The following is a 23606-nucleotide window of genomic DNA, read 5'->3' on the forward strand; positions in this document are numbered from 1 at the left end:
TTAGATGACCCAAAGTGAGAATGCACACAACTAGAAAAACTGTTAACCCTTTCTAACAGAAAGGCTCAATATTTTGGATAAAGACCAATTGAGGAAAAACATTTTTTAGCCCCAAATGAGTAAAATGCGATCATAAAAACAAATTTGCCGCCAACGGTGTACATAGCCTTTAACTAGTTCCAAATTAAACATTAATATGATCTCTATAAAAGGAATGCAATGTTGCAAATGCTATCGATGGATCGTCCACTGTGTTTGTCTAGTTTTGCTGCTATTCCTGGAATTTTCAGAATAGGCAACAAAGGAACATGGAATACACAATGAAGGTTTCAGTTGCTTCACTTAAAATCGAGTGCATGTCTTGATGAGTCTCTTGTCACTTGCTGTAAATGAGCAGCCCGAGCGCTGTCATCATCGGGGGATGCATGAGCACTCAGGTGAGGAGCCGGCATCTGTGCAGAGCGGAGCTGCCAAATAGTAAAACATAAAACCCTTAAGATGCAATAAAATAAAACTTCCCTCATCTATAGTCCCAAGGAAGGATGTAGAGGCTTAGCTCCTCAAGCCTGAACCCCTTTGTGCTCATGTCAACCTGCCCCGGCAGACGAGGAAGATGACATTAATTTGGGCACACTATGGGGGAAAGGTGTCAATTCTGATCCTGATCCATAACTGATTAGTACAATCAAGGTCTCAAAGTCCCAGACCATAATTTGACATGTTCATCACACATAGGAAAGCCAACGATGAACACTCTCCATGGAGTCCTAAACCAAAGAACGCACTGGAGCGTTGCACAATGTGTCTGTAACATGCAGCCAGAGCTTGCAGAGACCTAAAATTTATAAATGCCTTGTAAAACATCTCACATTCCCAAAATTGTTCAGATTTGCAACCAAAGAGACTGAGAAAGTTGGTGGATCATGAATATATAGTCCTCATACTGCCACCAGATGTGCCGCAAAGTTCCCCATACTAATCTGCAGGGTTGTATTTATACCCCCTATGGATAGGGTCACATGCGCCACTGCAGCCAATAACAGACCTCAGCGGTGACATGTTTCCTAGCAGCATATCACTGCTGGGTCGCGTGCTGGTTGTGGACACATTACCACTGAGGCCAGTCGCTGGCTGCACTGCTGCACATGATCCCGTCATAAACAAGCCGGGGACCAGAAGATCACTGGATGGAGTCGGGTGCCGGAGCAGCAAGCATGGTTAAAAAAACTGAAACCACTGGGGCTAATAAAAATGGGCATAATCCTGGAAAACCCCTTTAATATGCAAAGTTCCTGAAAAATCCCCTTTAATTCTAGGAACAAAGTGGCTGCTATCTGTTAAAAGGATTTGAATTAAAAGTATAAAGAACACTGAATGGTGAAGGCAAACGGCTCTTACGGAAAAAATACCCCCACAAAATGAGAAAAAAAGCACAACAAACATCTGCCAAGTGAAACCAAAAGACCCGAGTGTGGAAACATTAGAGCGGTTAATGTGCTATGTGAAATGTTATCTCCGAAACAGAAAGACAAGGCTGCCGTACAGTCACCAGATAAAGGCGCTCTCATTTCCACAGGGCGAACCTCTCGCAGCTCATTAGGTCTGCTCAGAGAAAACTCCCTCTCTCTGCTAATTCCCCATTATACAACTTGATTACACAGATTCGGAGATCATGCGGCAGGAGGGTGACATTCCACATTACAAGGTCCCTTTCTGCCTATTACATGGTACAAAACAGGAGATGTCACGAGGCCTGAATGTAATAGGGCGTGAACCCAATATTCCCAAGCCGAGGGTCTGGTAAATGGCAAGGAGATGCATGAACGCTGAATACCGCACCTATGGTCCTCACGCTCTACCGACAACAATATGCAAGGCCTACATCATCTATACATGTAAGGGCTCATGCACACAAAGGTATTTTGCTTCTGTGTCCGTTCCGTTTTTTTTTTGCGGCCTGTATGTGGAACCATTCACTTCAATGGGTCTGAAAAAAATAAAAAAAATAATGGAATTGACTGTGTGCATTCCATTTCCGTGTGTCCGCATGGCTGTTCCGCAAAAAAGATAGAACATGTCCTATTCTTGCACGTTTTGTGGACAAGGATAGGCATGGTTACAAATGGATCCGCAAAAAACGGTACAATACAGATGTCACACGGACGTCATCCGTAATTTTTGTGGATCCGTGTTTTGCGGACCGCAAAATACATATGGTCATGGGAATGAGTCCTAACTGTGAATATACTAAGGCTAATTTCACACCTGCAGTAAAGCTACCCGGCAGAGGTACAGCCTACCGGAGTTCACCGAATCCAGCCTAGCCAGATACTAGCGTGCACTGCCGGGATCCAGCCTGAATGCTTGGTGTTGGCCAGACAAAAACGGGTGAATGCACTGGTTTACATCAGGCTGAAACTTGGTGCTCCTGCCAGAAACCAGCTGGATCCCATTATAATCAGTGCACGACTATGCGACTAGGATACGGTGAACTCCAAAGGAACAGCCTGGGATAGCTTTACTGCTGGTGTGAAAGTAGCCTAACCACTTACTGAATTATACTAAAGAAAGGATACAAAAAAGTACTACCTGGGAAGTGAATGGTGAATTTTATGTCATTCTTGCTACTAACGGGAGTAGTTAATTTAATTTTTTTTCAGAGATATAGTATCTGATCGGCAGGGGTCTGACAGCCGGGACGCCGCCAATCTGCTGTTCGACGCTCGCAGTAGCACTGCGGCCTTCTCTCAGCTCTACCGAGCACAGCGCCGTATATTGTACAGTGGCTGTTCTTGGTATCGCAGCTCAGCCCCATTCACTTTAATGGGACAGTGACTGATGAACTTGTCACTCAGCCTAGGCCTGTCAGCTGCTCATAGTGCCGGTGCCTTCTTAAACTGCTGATGGGCGGGGGTCCCCGGTGTTGGGCCCCTACAGATCAGAGTCTGATAGTTAAATAATTCCAGAAACCCCCTTTAATACTATAACACTTTTGTGAATGAGAACGCTGCAAACCTGTATACAGCTAGCCCGGCTCTCAGAGGAGAAGTGGGAATAGTTGAATCCTGTTGAGACAATTCTGCTGTGAGCGAAGTACATCACCAGTAGCTGCACATATCTGGCAGTTTGCTGCAATGTATCAGTCTGCAGTCCAGGCTGGATATCTCACGTAGCATTGTCTAGACTGGATACAACTCTATGTACTTCCCAGCTATGGACAGGATTACAGCCGATGAACGGAAACAAGAGTGTCCTCATTCACAGATGGCAAAAGAACGTCTATATACCGATGAGAAATTGAAATACAAAAGGATATTTCTAGAGGCTTCTATCAACGGAGATATTGGTCAGAGGCTTCTATCAACGGAGTCACTGGTTGCTATGACGTCATGCGCTTCGTGCCACCGCTGCTGTACTGTACAGTAGCACAAAGCACACGGCGTCATAGCTACCAACAACGCTTGTGCGCTCCTGCACACAGCAGGAATACAGGCCGGTATCTCACGCTCCGCGTTCCACGGACGTGTGCATGAGGCTTAAAGGGAACTTAAAAATGCAATGTAAGCTGCTACAGGCAGCACTTTATAGAGCAGGAGGAGCGGAGCAGATTGATAGATAGTTTTGTGAGAAAGAATTCAGTATAAACATGTATTTCATTCATTTAAATTCCTGCTCATCCTGGGCATTGAAGTCCAGGAGGCGGTCCTATCAGTGATTGACGGCCTTCCCTCTATGACTGTGTATACAGAGAGAGCTGTCAATCACTGATAGGACCGCCTCCTGGACTTCAAGGCCAAGAATGAGCAGGAATTTAGGTGAATGTAATACAAGTTTTACTGAATCTCTTTCCCATAAAACTCTACATCAATCTGCTCAGCTCCTCCTGCTCTATAACAAGCTGCCTGCAGCTCAAGCACCATGTTCAATGTGACTGGTTCCCTTCAAGGTGGTCGGACACATTACATTATTTACTTTACAGGACTCAGTTTATCATTTTGCAGAGGACCACCTCCATTAACAAGCTATATAGTAAACAACTAGACTAATTACGTCTGGCCAAATAACAAGATTATTCTGCGTAGACTACTAAATGTGGTCAGTACTTGGGAGATGTCTCAGTTCTGACCTGGTGATGATCACAACTGGTTCACTCTGGAACATTGGGAAATATAGTTTTGTAACAACTGGTTGAATACTATGGTTTGTGACAAAAATTAAGTTCGAATAAATTCTTAGGGCTCTGTTGAAGGTACCTTCCCCTGATCCGACAGATACAAATAGCGTCTGACGGACCTCACGGAGCCTACAACTGGGTCCATCGGGTACTGCCAATGTAGACTTGGCGAGATAAACAGCACTGTATGCAGAGCTATTCTTCCCTCACATATAATGGGATCTGCTATGGAGGCTGAAAACGGAGCCCGAATAAAATCCAAAGCTGCATTGTTACAGTACAAAGACTATGACAAATGTCACAACTATAAAATATTAACACACCTAGATCAAATATTCACAGATCAGTCAAAGAGGAATAAACTTGGGTTTTACGTTCACATTAGTATTTTTGGGTGGCATAGGTGTTCTGTGCATATGGGGCTTGTGGAAATCCAGCCAATGCTGCAGATACAACCCCATTCAGATGATTTTTTTAGCCATAACAATTTCTGGTGTGCGAATATACACAAATGGTTTAATTTATAGCTAGGTCATCAATGATTTTTTCCTGGAAGCCCCTTCAAAAGCCATATGGATACCTTTTCATTGAATTTTTTAATTGTTTGTTCTCTAAAATTAAAGGGAAAGTGTAATCAAGAAACAACCTATTGTATTAAATCACGTTTTTTTTATGTTTAACATTTTCCATGTCACTATCTATATTTAAAGCGGCTCTGTCACCAGGATCAACCCTATTAAACTAGACATACTGCCTGGTAGGGCTGATCGGATAGACATCTAAATAGACCCTTGGAGATATCAGTGGGGAAGGGGGTGAGGTTGCACATGGAAGATCAAAGTGTGGAGAGGGAGGAAAGCATCCAGGTCTACAGGGAGAGAAAAAAATAAAAATATTTATATATATTATTCACACAGGCTGCCAGTATGAGAGTGAAAGGAAGATGAATAGTGGACACACAGCAATCTGAAAAGGGAGGAGGCCGAGTCAAGCAGGTTGTGTGTGAGGGTAAATAGAAAGGAGAGCACCCACAGAAAGCTGGTCCCAGAGTTGGAAATATCACACAGTCCTGAGCATCAGAGTCTGTCGAAAGAAGAGAGAAAAAAAAAAAGAGAAGAAAAAAAAGAAAGAAAAGGAGAAAGAGAGAAAAGAGAAAGAGAACGCTAGTGGGCACACTGACCTCACATCCAGCATTTATTACTGGGAGGGACACTTCCATAGCCTTTATAAACAACAAAGTTCAGTTGGGTTATCCATGGTCTAGGGAAAGCTTTCAAAGGCTACACACACAATATTGACAGAAATCTCATCGTCCCGTACATTTACTTAGATTGCCTTATTTGAACTGGTTATCGGTGCCCTTCAGTGCCCTGACAACAGGTTTTCTACCAAGGAATTCACAGCTCAGAAAGTAAATGTGGCCCCAAGACGTGTAGAACTAGAGGAAAGAAACAGTCTCTGAATTTTAGACAGATAAGGTAGGGCAATATACCTTTAAAAATGCCATTCACATATAGACATAGTACTGTTAGTAATTACTACCGCCCTGCTATGTTGTATGAATTAATATGAAATGAGACATTGCTGATATGGTAACAACATATAGTAACAGTAACAGTCTGACCTGGCTAAAAAAGGGGGCTTGAGAAGGGGACAAGCAGGTGATATTTTAATTGATAAGGGGAACAAATGGTGCCACTAATTTACGTTAGTTCCCGATAATCCCCCTGTGTAAAGGTGCCACTAATCACCCGATAAATGGGCAACGCAATCCGCTGCCCAGAAACAATGAATCTGTATGGGGACAAGTGAGCGCAGTAGTGATTGCCCTTTCCCATACAGAGGAAATGATTGCTGCATGTAACCTCCGCTTACATTCAGGCAATTATCGGGAATGTTCCAGTTCATTCCTGATAATTGTCTGTGCATCGATCCATGTAAAGGGAGGGACCATAAAGAAAGGACTTAAAAGGAGAGGCTCGTGCGACAGTCGGCAGCTGGCCATCGCAAATGACTGGAATTTTTGAACTGTTGGTCAAAACTGGCAATTTTGCGGGCATTTATTTTATGTATATGGACTTATCACCAGATTCTTGGTTCTCCCAATGAGAGGCTTGTTGACGACTCCAGAGACAGAAGAATTGCAGATTTTTGGAAAGACCAACAGCTCTTCCATCAGATTCCACCATACACCTGCATTCTTGGTTTGGCAGAGCATGAGTGTGTGCGTTAATGGCAAGAGAGGAAAAAGGCCACTGCCAGACACCTGGGCGCTCAAATTCTTCAGTGTTTAATCTGTACAGTAATGTGCACATCCACCTACTGAGGTGGTCGCACATGCTCAGTTACATCTACTGTTAATAACTGTGACAGCTTCAGGGAGTGAGCTGTAGCAGAAAGGACACCCCCCGAGCCCGAGCTCTCATATGGAGAGAGCTGCAACGGAAAAGACACCCTGTGAGCTGCAATAGGGAGAGTGTTGCAGCAGTAAGGACACTCCCCTTGAGTGGTCAGCTTGATATAAACCTAACAGAGGAATACACGTGGAACGCATCTGGATCCATGCGAGGTACAGGGTTGGTTCTAGCTTTGTTAGAAAAGTATTGTCACGTATTATAAGACAGACTCCGACTGATGAGCGGCTTGCACACTTTTGCAAACTGATGACAAACCTCCTCTTTGTCAGCCAATATTGTGAATAGCAAAGTATAGCTGATCACACACATTAGATGAACCTTGGGTCGACCTGACTATTTCTACAATACCGGCCAACCGTCTAATTTGTACGAATCTAACCTCGTGGCAGATGTCGTGGAAAAGAAGGATCAGGCAGTGCGATTTCAACATGTGCAAGCCTTTTGTTCTCATCCTATTGATTACATATGCTTGCTGACCCCTGTAGGATGTGTATGGCCAGCCTAATAGCGTATGGTCGTTGGTAAGCATCCACGATAAACAGAACAAAGGGGGCAACATCCTTTCCGGAGCGCCCGGCCTCTTCATTACCATTCACCCGGGCACTGTGGCTTGTTGGCACATGTGGCTATGCTTGGTATGAGCTGATCAGACGGTGTCCCAAGGGTTGGATGGAACAGTTGTACACTGGAGGCCTATCCTAAGGAGAGATCATCTATGTATCTATGACAAAAATACTTTTTAAATCCAAAAGGGCATAAAAAGAATAGAATGAAAGCTGTGATTTATGGCATAGCAATAAGGTGTCCTTATTAATACATCCAAAAATCAACGGAAACCTCGGCGGTCTCATTCATGTAATGAACAAAAATAATATAAAAAAAAAAAAAAGATCATTTTTTCTATATAAAGCACAAATAGTTTTACCGTTGGATCATTTAGAACCTTTTATTTGGTGCTCTTTCAAAAATATATATACACAACCATAATAACGACATAATCAGCAACAATCAACATCTGTTCCCCTCCCTCTAAAAAGCGATGCCCTCTGGAACGCATCGTACCTCTCGGCAGCTCATCCAGATCACGTTACATTATGCAAACTAAATCAGACAAGTCAGTCTTACCCTCGATGCTCAGCTCGAAGCAGATGTGGCAGAACGACAGGGTCTCGATGTCAGTGCCCAGCTTGCAGATGCTGCATATATTGTCGTCATTCAAGTCAATGTTCACAAACTGCTCCTCTTCAGTCATGGTGCCCCTGAGACCAGAAAGACGTTATTAATAGACAGAAAACAATGGCGGACTTTACCAGGTTATGCAGAATAATATAAAAAAATTCAAAAAATAGTTTTAGATTTTAAGGAGATCTTACGCTCAGCGGCATTTGCATTTTAAATCAACTTTTTTCTTCTTTTTATACGCCTTAGGCTAGGGCTACACGACGACAATAAGTCGCGCGACACAGAGGGCACAACTACACTGCAACATGTGTCGCGCAACATTGATGTCACACCAATGATAGTCTATGGTGCCGCACAAAAATCCATCTTAATGGATTAATTTTTTTGCCACTGTTGTGTCGCAGCATGTCGCATGACGCAGTGCGACACCATAGACTATCATTATAAAAATTGTCCTGCGACATTGGTGCGACAAAACGTTGCGCAACACATGTCGTCGTGTAGCCCTAGCCTTAAAGAGAACCCGTCACCGCTCCTGACATGTCTGATTTAGTAACTACTTGTATTCCCCATGTAATAACAAATCCTCCAAGAAGTGATAAATGAATAAGGCCTCATGCACACGGCCGTTCCGTGCATTGAGAACCGAAATTTGTGGTCCCCAGTGCACAGGTAACATCCGTGCGGTTTCCGCAGACGGATGAAGACCCATTCAACTTGCGTGGGTCCGTGAACCGTCCGTACCTAAAAAAAAAAAAAAATAGAACATGTTCTATTTTTCTGCGGTGCGGAGGCATGGAGAGAAACCCCACAGAAATGCTATGTAGCGCATCCGCGGGATTCCGTGCCTCTGTTCCGCACCGCTCCTTGCGGATTGTGGACCCATTCAAGTGAATAGATTCGCATCCGTGATATGGTATGCACACGGCCGGTGCCCGCATATGGATGCCCCACTGTCTGCAGACCGCAATATGGTTACAGCCGTGTGCATGAGCCCTTACTTGCAGTTTGCAATGAAGGTCCAGCTGGGTGATACAAGTTGGGGGAGGGGTCGGCATAGTGCTAGCAGCCACGGCCGCCCTCCATTCATTTCTACGGGTCTGGCAAAAATAGCCGAGTGGCGCACTCTGCTATTGTTGGCAGTCCAATTGAGATGAATGGAAAGTGCACCGTTCAAGCGCGGCCACCGCTACATTTATTTCTATGGGGATTACAGGAAATAGCCAAGCCAATGCACGGCTATTTTCGGCAGTCCCATAGGAATGGAGCGCAGCCGCACGCACGGTACACCCTCCAGCACTTTGCGGGCTCTGTTCTAAAAATAAGTGCGGGTCCCAGTGGTGGTGCCCGCACCTATCAGACACTGGGGGCATAGCCTAATGCTATGCCCCCAATATCCAAGATGGGATAACCCTTTGAATCCCTGTAAACAGACTTCTGCTCCTTTCGGATACACCCTGCAGGGTATACACAGCAGGCACTTTGCTACAATGATATCTGGTAGTCTGAGGTCTCTATGGTCTGGGCGATACATTGAACAGGAGAGATGTGTGCCGATATGGTTAGCCGGCAGCGGACACAAGGCTGGGAAACCATTGATTTGCATTGATGCTCACATTACCCTTCATGGCTGAATCCTAATCTGCAAGCAAATAAACCATCCGTCCCCCGCAGCGGCAGTCCTGACACGGGGACCAAATTTAGGAATTGTGTGCACCAATGTGTCACTGTGATACCACTTGACAGCCACACGTACTGTGGATCCTCTGCAGCAGAATGGAGTACGGAAAAACCACAGCAGTCACAGCGCCAGCAAAGTGGATGAGATTTCAGAAACTGCATCCAAATTCTGTGAGGAAATTCTGGGACGGACAACAAAACACAGCGTCACCGTACAGCGCTGCAGGTTTTCAATCCACAGCATATTAGTTTATGCTGCAGGCTTTACCCTCAGCGGTCAACCTTTGCAATGCAGAGGCTGAAAGTAGTGGAATATTACCACCTCCGGACCCGCTCCGATCTCCAGAATGGGGGCCCCGGAGGTAAAGGGAGAGCAGCCACGCTCCATTCACGATGGAGATGCGAAGATAGCCGAGCATGCTCACTTAGCTATTTTCCATAGTGGAGAATGGAGGGTGACTGCGCATGCCTGGATGCTCTCCTTCTCTTTGGGGTGCCGCATTCTGGAGATAGGAGCGGGTCCTGAGGTGGGACTGGCACCTATCTGACATGGGTGGCATATGCTATACAAGGCTGTACATGCCCAAGTGGTTTGGGGATGAAACTAGTTACCCTTCTTCAGGGTCAGGCTGGGGCTACACAGCGTTCTTGGCTACAACATCTCACGCACCCAATGATCGCTGTGTAGCGGTGCAGCCAGACTGCACCCTCACTCTGTTCCGTGGATGGTCAGTGAACTTTGGTCTCGCAAGGGGTTTTGACTGGCCAAAACCCAGCACTTATGCTGGAAAGCAGCCGGATGACTGGCAGGACCCTGTTGCAGTGAACGGGGGTCCGGCAGTGAAGTGTAGAATCCGACAAGCTACTCTCTGCCACAAAAACTTGCCAGATCCGCTGCCGCATATGTGAACTGTACCCTAAGCTCCATTCGTCTCTGTACGAAACTGGAGGCAAAGTGAGGTACAATAAGGATTCATCCGAATGGGTGCAGAATTAAAGGGGTAGTCTCACTTCAGCAAGTAGCATTTATATGCAGAGAAAGTTAATACAAGGCACTTACTAATGCATGGTTATTATCCATATTGCCTCCTTTGCTGGCTGAATTGATTTCTCCATCACATTATACACTGCTGGTTTCCACGGTTACGACCACCCTGCAATCCATCAGTGGTGGTCGTGCTTGCATACTATAGGAAAAAGCTGCGGCTTCTCTGGTGGCCAGGACTGTGGGAGCGCACATAGGCTGGTGCGTTTTCCTATAGTGCGGTGCACTGTGACTTGCAATTGGCTGTGTGACCACAGAATCACAAAAAATATATATATGTATATATATATATATATAATAAAAAAAATCAGCTTTGCCACAACCCCATCATTGGGTGCGTGACAGATGTTGTAGCCAAGAACGCTGTGTAGCCCCAGCCTGACCCTGAAGAAAGGGTAACTAGTTTCATACCAAAACCACTTGGGTATGTACAGCCTTGTATAGCATATGCCACCATGTCAGATAGGAGCGGGTCCAAAGGTGGGACTGGCACCTATCTCCAGAACCCTGTGCTCCAAAGAGGAGGATCCACGCATGCGCAGTCACCCTCCATTCTCCACTATAAATAGCTAAGTGAGCATGCTCGGCTATCTTCGCATCTCCATCGTGAATGGAGCGTGGCTGCTCTCCCTTTACCTCCGGGGCCCCCATTCTGGAGATCGGAGCGGGTCCGGAGGTGGTAATATTCCACAAAGGGCATCTTTTTTGTTTGTTTGTCTGTCTGTTTATCCGGTAGTCTACCACAAGGCCAGCACCATATCCGCTGTCACTAATCGAGGGCACAGTAGGAGGCGTTAGCCAAGGCTCGAGGACAGGGAGTCCCCACCATTAGGGGCTGTCCCTGGGCTGAGGTGTAGCTCAGGGAGAGATTCCCCACCCAATATCAGCTAACCTAGTTTCTGGTGGTTCTACCTAAATAGTCGAGTTCGTGTACGTCATTCATGTAACATTATTATTAAAATATATATAAATTTCTCATAAGGGTTATTTCTATTGCTGGACTAAGTGATGTCTCATTGATTGACCCATTATAATTTTGTATCTCTTAATTGCTGGACGAGAAGTTGGAAAAAATACAATAAAACCCCAATATCTACATTGCAGGGGGCGCATGCAGTACAGTTCAGAGTAATGCATGTTTCCGCTGTTGGCTGCTTTATCTGCTGTCTGTTTGCAGCACCAAACAAGACCTCAGCGTATCCGATCAGTAGCTTTTTTTTTTGGACACAGACCACAGTTGTTTGACACGTTGGGTGTGAAAACCTCTTTCAATACGGCACATGGTCACATATAACCTGAGAACTGAAACCTAATCATGAATACCTCAAGGCCATAAGTACAAAGCTCTTGCCGTGTATCGGGTTTCTAAGACTGCTGCGTGGCCCTTGGCGATGTATATACCACAGCATGCAAAAATACCCAGAGTCCTAAGGCGTCAACAACACAAAGATTAAAGGGGTTGTCCTGAATTAGAAAATCAGGGCTGTGTTCATCCCAAAACAGCTCCACCTCTGTCCGTGGGTTGTGTCTGGTATCGCATCTCAACTCCAACGGAGTCAAAGGGGCAGAGTTGCAATACCGTACAGAACCTGCGGACAGGAGTGGTGCCGTTTTCGGAAGAAAGCAACCATGTTTTTCTAATTATGGACAACTCCTTTAATACCAGGGTCCCACAAATCCCAATGCGATACCTCCAAATTTTTTCATGTAGGCACAATTCCAAAATATGGTGCCTCACAAGAGACCACATGCCTCGCGCCTGGCCTACACCTCAATTAGTGTGTGTGTGTGTGTGTGTAATATATATATTTTATTATTATTATTATTAATAATTATTATTATTATAGCGCCATTCATTCCATAGCGCTATATATATATATATATATATATATATATATATATATATATATATATATATATATATATATATATATATATATATATATATATATATATATATATATATAGAGAGAGAAGGAAAGTCCGCAGCACTCCTTTAAGTAAAAAAGTGAATTTTATTCACACATGTCAGACAACGTTTCGGTCCTCTCACAGGACCATTTTCAAGTCAAGTGAACAAAAAAGTGCATAGTGCAAAAATAAATACAGCTCTACAGCATGACACCATCCATTATCAGCCAATAGAGTACTAGTGCACTCCCATTCATGGGTGGACTACAATTCATATAATTAACTCCATATATTGCCGTGCATATCAACTTCAGTAGCAGTACATCAGTGTTACATTCAATAGTAATTCATCATAATATGTGTACATAAAGTGTATATAATAAAGTGAACCGTGCAGTTTTTAAAAAAATTCTTGACTGTATTACCTTGCCTTAAGCCTGCTGGAGAGCCGAGAGAGTTTGTGGAGAAGGTTTGTGGAGAAGGCGTCTCTACATGTGTCTGAACACGCCACTCATCCGCGTCCTCTACTCCTTACTGCGCATGTACTCAGCCCTGTTCCGTTCACGCAGCTTCTAATGCTCCTACGTCACCTCTATGGTGGAAACCAACGCGATGACGTACGGTCGATCACGTCCAGGCGCCGCACACAGACGAGTCTGCGTCAGCGTATGGACAGATCGTTCACGCCCCATCACGAGTACCTATCCACCATCTTTTTTTAGGTAATATTTTCGGGCAAAAGTATCATGCCTCCATAACTCACATATTTATCTCGTCTCCATCTATATACGGCCCGGCACTGGCAAAAAAAGTCAGCTTCCATTTATATCATCAGGCAAATCATTGTAGTTTTCCATTTAAATTCACTGCATATAGAGAGCAGACAACATCAGGGTATAGGCTATGTAAGCTGGGTATCTAGCTAACCATTCCTCCTGTCACCCTAAATTCTACATTTAACCCTTTGGGTTTTAGGGTATCGAGCCGAAAAATCCACCTAAGTTCAGTTTTTTTTAATTTACTTAATCGATCACCTCCTCTTTCCAATGGTTTAACATGATCTATAATCATAAATTTCAAGTCACTTTCTTTATGATTTTTTTCGGCAAAATGCTTTGATACGGGCAGATCTCTTCTTTTATTCCTAATAGACTGCCTATGGTTATTTAACCTGGTCTTTAGATCGCAAGTGGTTTCACCAACATATAATTTTTTACAAGGGCACCATAGTACATATATATGGGTGATATATGTACTATGGTGCCCTTGTAAAAAATTATATGTTGGTGAAACCACTTGCGATCTAAAGACCAGGTTAAATAACCATAGGCAGTCTATTAGGAATAAAAGAAGAGATCTGCCCGTATCAAAGCATTTTGCCGAAAAAAATCATAAAGAAAGTGACTTGAAATTTATGATTATAGATCATGTTAAACCATTGGAAAGAGGAGGTGATCGATTAAGTAAATTAAAAAAAACTGAACTTAGGTGGATTTTTCGGCTCGATACCCTAAAACCCAAAGGGTTAAATGTAGAATTTAGGGTGACAGGAGGAATGGTTAGCTAGATACCCAGCTTACATAGCCTATACCCTGATGTTGTCTGCTCTCTATATGCAGTGAATTTAAATGGAAAACTACAATGATTTGCCTGATGATATAAATGGAAGCTGACTTTTTTTGCCAGTGCCGGGCCGTATATAGATGGAGACGAGATAAATATGTGAGTTATGGAGGCATGATACTTTTGCCCGAAAATATTACCTAAAAAAAGATGGTGGATAGGTACTCGTGATGGGGCGTGAACGATCTGTCCATACGCTGACGCAGACTCGTCTGTGTGCGGCGCCTGGACGTGATCGACCGTACGTCATCGCGTTGGTTTCCACCATAGAGGTGACGTAGGAGCATTAGAAGCTGCGTGAACGGAACAGGGCTGAGTACATGCGCAGTAAGGAGTAGAGGACGCGGATGAGTGGCGTGTTCAGACACATGTAGAGACGCCTTCTCCACAAACCTTCTCCACAAACTCTCTCGGCTCTCCAGCAGGCTTAAGGCAAGGTAATACAGTCAAGAATTTTTTTAAAAACTGCACGGTTCACTTTATTATATACACTTTATGTACACATATTATGATGAATTACTATTGAATGTAACACTGATGTACTGCTACTGAAGTTGATATGCACGGCAATATATGGAGTTAATTATATGAATTGTAGTCCACCCATGAATGGGAGTGCACTAGTACTCTATTGGCTGATAATGGATGGTGTCATGCTGTAGAGCTGTATTTATTTTTGCACTATGCACTTTTTTGTTCACTTGACTTGAAAATGGTCCTGTGAGAGGACCGAAACGTTGTCTGACATGTGTGAATAAAATTCACTTTTTTACTTAAAGGAGTGCTGCGGACTTTCCTTCTCTACTGAATTTGTCCCATATCGAGGGACCACCGCGGGCACCTGCATTATTTCTGCACTAAAGGGAGTGCTGCCTGAATCTTTTTATGGATATATATATATATATATATATATATATATATATATATATTCCCTGATCACTCAAAAACGCAACCATCGATTTCAACGAAACTTGGTATACACATCACTTGCTACCTGAAAAGAAATTTTGTGGGGGTCTCAGCTCTCTAGAAAGTACCGTTCCTGAGATATTCCCCAAAAATGACCTACATTAGCCACTACAAGCCTTTCTCTTCATATCCCAACTGCCATACACACAGTCACATGTCCCTTTTCAGCCAATAGAAGCTCGCAGGCCCTTAGTCTCCACATACACGCAGTTAGAGGTCGCGCTACATGTTTTCTGGAAGAGTAAAAATACTCCTCTTACCATTTTTGAGGAGTACGAAAGTTACAGAAATTCAAATAGTTAATACGAAGGCCTACATAACATTAAGGGGTTACTATTTATGCAGGGAAACCATTACTAGCACTCTAGAACGGCACCACGGAGGTCACTGTGGCTCTGAGGGGGTCGGCACCACTGAGGTCACTGTTGCAGTGATTTTATGAGGTTTATATTTATCACCTGTCGTTAAAGAGGACCCCTCACCTCTCCTGATTTGTCTGTTTTGGTAACTACTTGCACCCCCCATGTAATAACAATCCTGGAGCATCTACTCTTATGACCTTATGTTGCACAATCCCTCTGTTATTCCTGTTATTAGTTAAGAATGACTTGCTGGCAGTTTGCAGTGAAGGTCCAGATGGGGATGTCCCTGCACAGCCTGACATTATTCAATCAGTGCTGTCAACTGGTAACATCCAGCTGGACCTTTATTGCAGACTACTAGCAATTAGTTCATAAGTTCTAGTAGGAATAATAGAGGAATGGTACAATACAGAGGCACAAGAATTGACTCCCCAGAATTGTTATTGCATGGGAAATGCAAGTAGTTACTAAAACATACATGTCCCCTTTAAGTACATGATTGCTGGGGGTCCCACCTTGGTTACCATGTTCTAGTTTTCTCTGGGTTAAGTACGGATAGGTAATGAGTGTTGATCTTGGGACAATCCCTTTAATTTTTGCTGCTGTTTCTGTGCCGCTGGTCACTGGGGTATGCCATCCATCATGTGGCCATTGCTGCCCACCAAAGTTACATCCTTGTAGATGAGCTCTCAGGTGGGTATGTGGGTGCCACCGGGGCTGTTGGTAGACTCTGAAGAGACCTGAGGCACTGGCGGAGCAGGACACAGGCACAATGGATGGTGGTGCATGCTGGTGCCAAGGGCACAAGCGAAAGACCCTCGCACCGCCACAGTCACATGTTGTGGATCTGGATGATGACATCACACAGTGATCACCACTAGTGTTGAGCGAACTTGTGTTTTAAGTTCAGCATATAAAGTTCGGGTTATCGAAGAATCGCGTTATGGATTCCGCTACCACGGACCATAACGGAATGTAGAATCCATAACGTGATTCTTCGATAACCCGAACTTTAGACGCCGAACTTAAAACACAAGTTCGCTCAATACTAATAACCACCAGGCTCACCTGTAGATCTAGAGTGCAGCAACCTTTGGCACTCCAGCGCTGCTGTGAAACTACAACTCCCAGCATGCACACTTGCTCAGCTGTTCTTGTAACTCCCAAAGAAGTGAAAGGAGGATACTGGGAGTTGTAGTTTCAGGACAGCTGGAGTGCCAGAGGTTGCTCATCCCTGATCTAGAGGCTGTCATTTTGTGTTCTGCTCGATCTTGCTATAAAGGGGAGTTTGTCTTCCATGACCAGGTTGTCCTATCTCATGCCACAAAAATGCCACCACCGCTGTGGTTATTGGATTATACAGTTTTACAGCGAAGACTTCATGTGCTTGGCAGAGGCGCTGTATGTCCTGGAGGCTGTAATGGCCACATGCAGTCCTTGTAGCACCATGTGCCGCCACATTACAGAAGAAATCCTTATAGCAAACAATATGTCTAGTTCAGCGTCTGATGGAACATGCTGCAATGAATTATCCTTGATGGATTCATAAGAAAGCTGACCGGCGACATAGGTAGAGGTCTACAGGTGACGGGTCTGTCGTTATTGAGGTCTCCTGTTGGCGTGTCCAGTGCTGGGACCCTCGCTGACTTCTATAAGCAGGAGTCTGAAGCGCTCAGCCACATTTCCTTACTGCTGAGCGCCGTAGTGAAGACGGTCCCCTAGACAAATGCGCTCAGCGGGAGCAGGCAGTTCCGAGAACAGCCCGATGAAGGCCCCTGGCGGCTGTTCTCGGAACTGCCTGCTCCCGCTGACCGCATTTGTTTCAGACCAGATCGCGGAGCAGGCACAGGGCCGGACCTGTGAGTTAAGATGGCAGCCCGCATGTGTAAAATGGCCTGAACAGGCGTCTATGACGCCTTTACAGGAGTTATTGCGACCTCTGTACACAGTTTTACTCCAGGTTTTCATAACAACCCAGCCATTTTTTCTTCACTGCTGTAGGTAAGCTTTAGGCTAGTGCTACACGACGACATGTGTCACATGACAATAAGTCGCACAACACATACGGCACAACTATACCGCTACATGCATCACGCGACATTGATACCAATGTCGCGCAACAATTTTTATAATGATAGTCTATGGTGTTGCACTGCGACATGGATTTTTTGCAACTGTCGTGTTGCAGCATGTTACATGTCGCAGTGCGACACCATAGACTATCATTATAAACATTTCTGAGACAAAATGTTGCATGACACATGTCATTGTGTAGCCCTAGCATTAAAGGAGCAGGGCGCTGTGGAGGTCACTGTTAAGGGGGCAGGGGCCACTACCAAATGGGCAACTGCTGTGGAGGTCACTGTCAAGGGAGTGCGGTGCTGTGAAACTCACTGAATTAGGCTACATTCACACGTCAGTATTTTTCTATATCCCGAATTTCAGTCCGTTTTTTGCGGATCCGTTGTTCCTGAAAATGTTTCCGTATGTCATCCGTTTTTGCGGATCCGCAAAAAACGGAAACATGTATAAATTTCAATAAGCAAATAAAGTTGTTTGGATTTCTTTGAAAAAAAATTGAAAAAAAAAAAAAAAGTTTCTGTTTGCAGGATTTAATTTCCAGGAACGGAATCCGCATAAAACGGATGACATACGTAATGACATACAAATGTCTTCCTTTTTTTGCGGATCCATTGACTTTGTATTGTACCAGGATCCGATTTTTGCGGAAAAGAATAGGACATGTTTTATATTTTTTCGGACATGCGGAACGGAACAACGGAAACGGACAGCACACACTGTGCTGTCCGATTTTATTCAGGACCCATTGAAAATGAATGGGTCCAGATCTGTTCCGCAAAAAACGGAACAGATCAGGAAAGAAAAAACGGACGTGTGAATGGACCCTTAAAGGGGTGGGCTGCTGTGAAGGTTCCATTTTAAAGTGGTGGGGCACTGTGGAGTTCACTGTTAAAGGGGTGGGGTACTGTAGATGTCACTGTTATAGTGGATACTCTCTATATCTTTTAACGACACACACAAACATGAAATAAAATAGGATTAAAGGGAACCTGTCACCGGGATTGTGTGTATAGAGCTGAGGACATGGGTTGCTAGATGGCCGCTAGCACATCCGCAATATCCAGTCCCCATAGCAGGCTGCGATAAGGACGAGTCTCCACAGCATGGTGGGTGACGCTAGAGAGGAGAAGCAGTGGCGTGCGGGTATCAGGAGCGACACGGGTGTCCAGGAGCAGGGCAAGTATAATCTATATAAGGGGCATGTTTTAGACTTTGGATAACCCCTTTAAGATCTATCAATGCATGAAGAGGGGATCACTTATTAAGACCGTTATTTTTTTTAAAGTATCTTTTACGTCAGCGTTGCTGCTGGAAGATGTGCCCAATTTAAGATGGGTTTGCGCCTCATAAAAAATGAGACGCATCTTTGGTAGTTCCTGCGCCTCTGGAAAAATCTATGCCATCCTACGGAATGCTTTCCAGAAACTTTTACGCCTTTTTTCGGCGTAAAATCCAGGTCCCGGCCTCCCGCCACGCCCTCGTTCTGCCCTTAACACTCCTTCATGTCGAATGTGGCATTAGTAAATGACCCCCAGAGTCTTCTAAAAGATGTAATGTCTGTCGTACTGATCACTCAGCTTTCCCAGAAACAGATATATTGTAAAATAAGAAGAAGGACGGGCTAAACCTTGAAGCGGGGCCATCTGCTCTGTAAATGTGAATCCCTGGCTGGGGGCCCAGATTACCACCTGCTCATGTCAAGATCAGGCCTGGGATCAAAGCAGTGGGGTATAATTTGCAAGTTCAAACAGCTCATTGGAGAAATAATGAAGCGGAACATGCTAGCCGTGCTGAAACCGCCTCCAACAAGTCTGCAGAAATGAACCGTGACCTGGCGGATGGTGGGGGTGGTGGTCACTAGCTTTTATAGTGGGTGAAGGCAGAATAGTCCAGTGTTTTACAGGTCAGCGTGGGGCATGGAGTAGTCCCGTGACCAGTCTCAGGTGATTGTGTAACTACAGCACCCAATACAACCTGGAAATCTCATGCTGCCACAGCCTGCTGGGAGTAGTAGTTCCACAACAATAACATGTGTGCTGATCACACATTGTTCTGAACACTCAGGGCACATGCCTTTGCCTTTGACTCAGATAGGACATGATGGAACAAGACGACCGGAGCTGCGCAGAGTCCTGACGAGCCCAATTAAACAGGAATCAGCGGCATAAGTCACACTGGATGATCCGTCACATGTGTCACCGCAATAACTCTGCTCGGGTGTATATAATGTCATCTATGGCGGCTTTATAAAACACAGAACACTTATAAATGTGGCTGCATCTTAAAGGGGTTGGTAATTTGTAAACAGTATTTAGCAGTAGACCCCATGATTGGAGTCCTATACATCTGTATCATATGTAACCCACGCCAAACAGCTAAAGCCGCCATCTATGGACCATGTAAACTGCTACATCCACTGGGCGCATGATGGTGGCGGTGACGCATTTCACACTTTTTGTGCTGTCCCTGGACCGAGTCTCTTCTGCACAGAACAGTAAATGAACATGTTCAGCACAAGCGCAGAAGAGGATCAGTCCAGGGACAGCACAGAAAGCGGTCACGTGGGAAGCGACGTCACCTCCACCATTTTGCACTCTATGGATGCAGCAGTTTACATAGTCCACCGATGGGGGACCCTGGAGCCCTCCAAGGTTTAGTTATGGAATAGATTAGTGGCTGCTGCATAGTCTTACAGATCGGTCCAGCAAATCCACAGGATAGGTTGGAGTCCCACAGATGGGGTCTACCTGGAGAATGGGGGTCTTCTGAACGTGTGCAGCCTATGGGGAAATAGTTAAGGAAGCCGCGAATCCCGGGGTTATACCATAGAACACCAATATCCAGTGCTATTCAGGCGACCTGCGCATGCAGCAGAAATTCTGCAGAAAATTTCCACAGAAATTCCGCAAGAATCCACAGGGAAATCTGCACAAAATCATTTGCTTGCTCTCGGATTTCACCTGCGGCGAGTTGGAAAAAGGAATCCTCACGTCCCGTGGTGCTTACGTGGCTCTCCTGCCAGGTCCCATTCCAGCCTCTGCACCACCCGAGCTCCTGGGACCACGTCTCGTCCGTGTGCATTTTAGATCACTGATCATCGATGACCCATAAGGCCTCTTTCACACAGTCAGTACCTGTAAGCCAAAACCAAGAGTGGAAGCTACAGAAATCTGTGTGCCTCTTCTGGGTCCTGGACCCGCTCCTGGTTTTGTCTTAGGCTACCTTTCACCTCTGCGGTTTTGATATCTGGCCGAGGATGTCAAAACTGAACCAAAAAGGTTCAGTTTTGAGTTACACATCAGGATGCACCCGTTCCCTTAGGATGCGGTTGTGTTAAATCGAAACGGTACAAACCAGATCCATCACTAAATACACTGAAAGTCAATTGGTGATGGATCCGTTTTTTTTAAGATACTGAAAAAACGGGTCACCATTGACTTACATTGTTTTTAGTGACGGACCCGGTTTGTTCAGTGTCGATGACCGGACACAAAACCGAAGCTTGCAGCGGTTTTGTGTCCGGTCACAAAATGGCATCCTGAACGAAGCATACTCCATTCAGAATGCATTGGCCCAAAACAGAACCATTTTGGCTCGGTTTTGAGATCTTCTGCCAGATCTCAAAGTAGCCTTACAAAAACTGAACGAGGCCTAAGGCTTTTTTTTTTTTAAACCGCTTTAGATGCATGACAAAAACGCTCTTGTAATTACGATTACGTAGTCGACTACACAATGCATTCCAATGTTTTTTTTTTTACAGATATTTGTCAGGTTCCAGACTTCTGTGAAATTCCTTTAAACCAGCAGCCGGTAATCTACCACTTTAGGTTAGCGACAAGACCAGAAGTAGGGATGAGCGAACTTGTGTTTTCATGTTCGGCGCACAAGGTTCGGGTTATCTATGAATTCCATTATGGAATCCTCTACCACGGACCATAAGTTATGGTCCGTGGTAGCAGAATCCATAACGGGATTCTTAGAGAACCCGAACCTTGTGCGCCGAACTTGAAAGCACAAGTTTGCTCATCCCTAACCAAAAGCAGAAGACCGAGTGGAGACAACTCAGACTACAAGAAGCATTGTGTGTAGGCTTATCACATTGGATCGCCATTGTAGTCCATACATTTGAAATACTCCCTGACTGTCCGATAATTTGGCTACTGTCCCTCTCTACAATACTCTATAGCTACATTTATGACCCAGAGGACTATTGACCTTACAAGAAAGCTCTTGGTGCCTACAGGTTGCTATTGTTTTTTACTAAGAAGTCGATATTATTATTTACTACATGTAATTTCCTTGAGAAAAAAGCCCCTCGTACTTGACAATACCATCAAGCACAACCCATTGTGCGGCTGAAACAAAATCAGGAAGTCCTAGAACCTCGCCAGGGCTTTCATCAAGTCCTTTGTGAATCTAAGAACAATTTCGGGTCATCTTCTAAGACGTCTTAAAGACACAGGCTTACTCTTGTCTGGTAAACTCACGCCATAAAAAGAGTTAACTATAAAAAGGAGGAAAATTTCAAGCAACATTTACCAACCCCGTTAAGATAGGACCCGACAGGACGCCAGAAGGACAAGCCATGAGGCACTGTAATTACAGGAGAGGGGATTTAGAGCCCCCGGGGCAATGCTTCTTCTAACCCCCCCCATGGTGTCAGTACAGTCACATCACAACAAAGCAGATAAAGAAACAATGTAGAGAAGAGGAAACTTGTTTTTACTTGCTCCTAATCCTATGAAGGGTGACAATATATGTAACAATCCTATAAGAAACACAACAACATCACATAATAACCACAAGTATAAGGTCCTCCTAGAAATCCCACCAGAGGGTGCATGGAGGTCTCCGCACAGCTAGCGAATAACATAAGCTCTGCATATAAGACACATAATAACAGAAGAAACCCATAGAGAGGTGGACAGCCATCAGGAAGGGCACTTACTGACAAGCCATGTACTTACCTGAAGCTGTACTCTTGAAGGAAACAAGGAAGATGCCAGCTCCCCTTCTTACCCTGAACTAAAGCAGCATGGACATCCCCAACCAAGTCACCCACTCACTCTACTGGATCATACCAACATCAGGAGGGGAAACGGTCTTCTAAACTAACCGCAACAAAGTCGCAATAGCGGTTATTTCCTGGCTTTCTATTACTAATAAATAGTAACAAAAACTGCATGGAAATTGTAGTAAAAAAGTAAGAACACGCGCGAGCTTCCCCCCCCTACTCTGTAACAATTATGGTTCTGCTCAAAAAGCAACAGCATCACATAACTCTCATGCCCTGTAGAAGACGAAACCATTATAAAGAGGGGAGTCGGGAGCGATATGTCCCGTTATTTAAAGAAATACAAGGTAGTCCAACAGGAAATAAATATATCTCGCTTCTATAAATCTGTAGTTCTTTAACAGGGAGAGTGGTTTACCTCGGTTGGCTTTCCGTATCGTCCACGGTGTGTGGTACGGTCCACCTGTGTATATTCCCGAGGAAAGTACACGCTGTTCTTTACGTCATAGAATGAGACGTCGTGAAGCAGAACGGAAAGAGACAATGAAAACAGGGATCCCACGTGGCCACGCCTCCAGAAGCTGATTGGTAGCTGCGGTCGTAGTAGAATTGCGTCACGGCCCCTCCCCTTTCCAAACGCATTTATGTTGAGTCCTGCGCCCGCCCTTCTGCTTTTTTCTTCTTTTTTTTTTCTAGAGCCACCCGACCGTCCGCCCTGGCTTGTCTTTTGCAGAACAGTAGTAATATACAAGAATACATCAGTAGTTTTTATCTATTGTTTAAAGCAAAAAACAAAACCAAAAAAACTAAAGTAAAACATAAAAATAAGCATTATGGGGAAGGTTTATCAAAACTAGTTTCAAAGAAAGTTCATCAGTTACCCATAGCAACCAATTAGATTTTTTAATTTCGTTTTAGGGGCTAATTTTAAAGGGCTCTAAGAGTCCTAATATGTATCACGTGGCGCTTTCGCCTGTTTGGTAGATTGTTGAAGCAACCCACGAACCTCCTCGGCCAGCCTTCTGTGCAAATTAGGACGGCGCCTCCACCTGTTAAATGGCGGCAGGTAGAGGAACGTGTGGCCAAACACGCCACCCTGCTTCATCCGTTAAAGGCGGTTGTCACACTTCAGCAAGTGGCATGTATC

The 23606-nt window shown here is 44.6% G+C and overlaps 1 protein-coding gene across 2 annotated transcripts in view; it reads right to left on the reverse strand.

Annotated features, from left to right (window-relative positions):
* The window catches only part of C3H21orf91 (chromosome 3 C21orf91 homolog), a 41380-nt gene extending 18398 nt beyond the window's left edge, over nt 1-22982 (reverse strand). Inside the window, exons 1-2 of one of the 2 annotated variants that reach the window (XM_044284315.1) lie at nt 22878-22982; nt 7717-7850 (exon numbers count right to left, since the gene is read on the reverse strand). In XM_044284315.1, the coding sequence (XP_044140250.1) occupies nt 7717-7843 (127 nt within the window). In that variant the 5' untranslated portion in view covers nt 7844-7850; nt 22878-22982. Of the gene's footprint in view, nt 1-7716; nt 7851-22412; nt 22682-22877 lie in introns of those variants that run through there. The other variant, XM_044284314.1, reaches the window with a different exon arrangement.
* Between the last annotated feature and the right edge of the window lie 624 nt (nt 22983-23606).

This window comes from Bufo gargarizans, chromosome 3, assembly GCF_014858855.1.
Source record: "Bufo gargarizans isolate SCDJY-AF-19 chromosome 3, ASM1485885v1, whole genome shotgun sequence".
Taxonomy (NCBI): domain Eukaryota; kingdom Metazoa; phylum Chordata; class Amphibia; order Anura; family Bufonidae; genus Bufo; species Bufo gargarizans.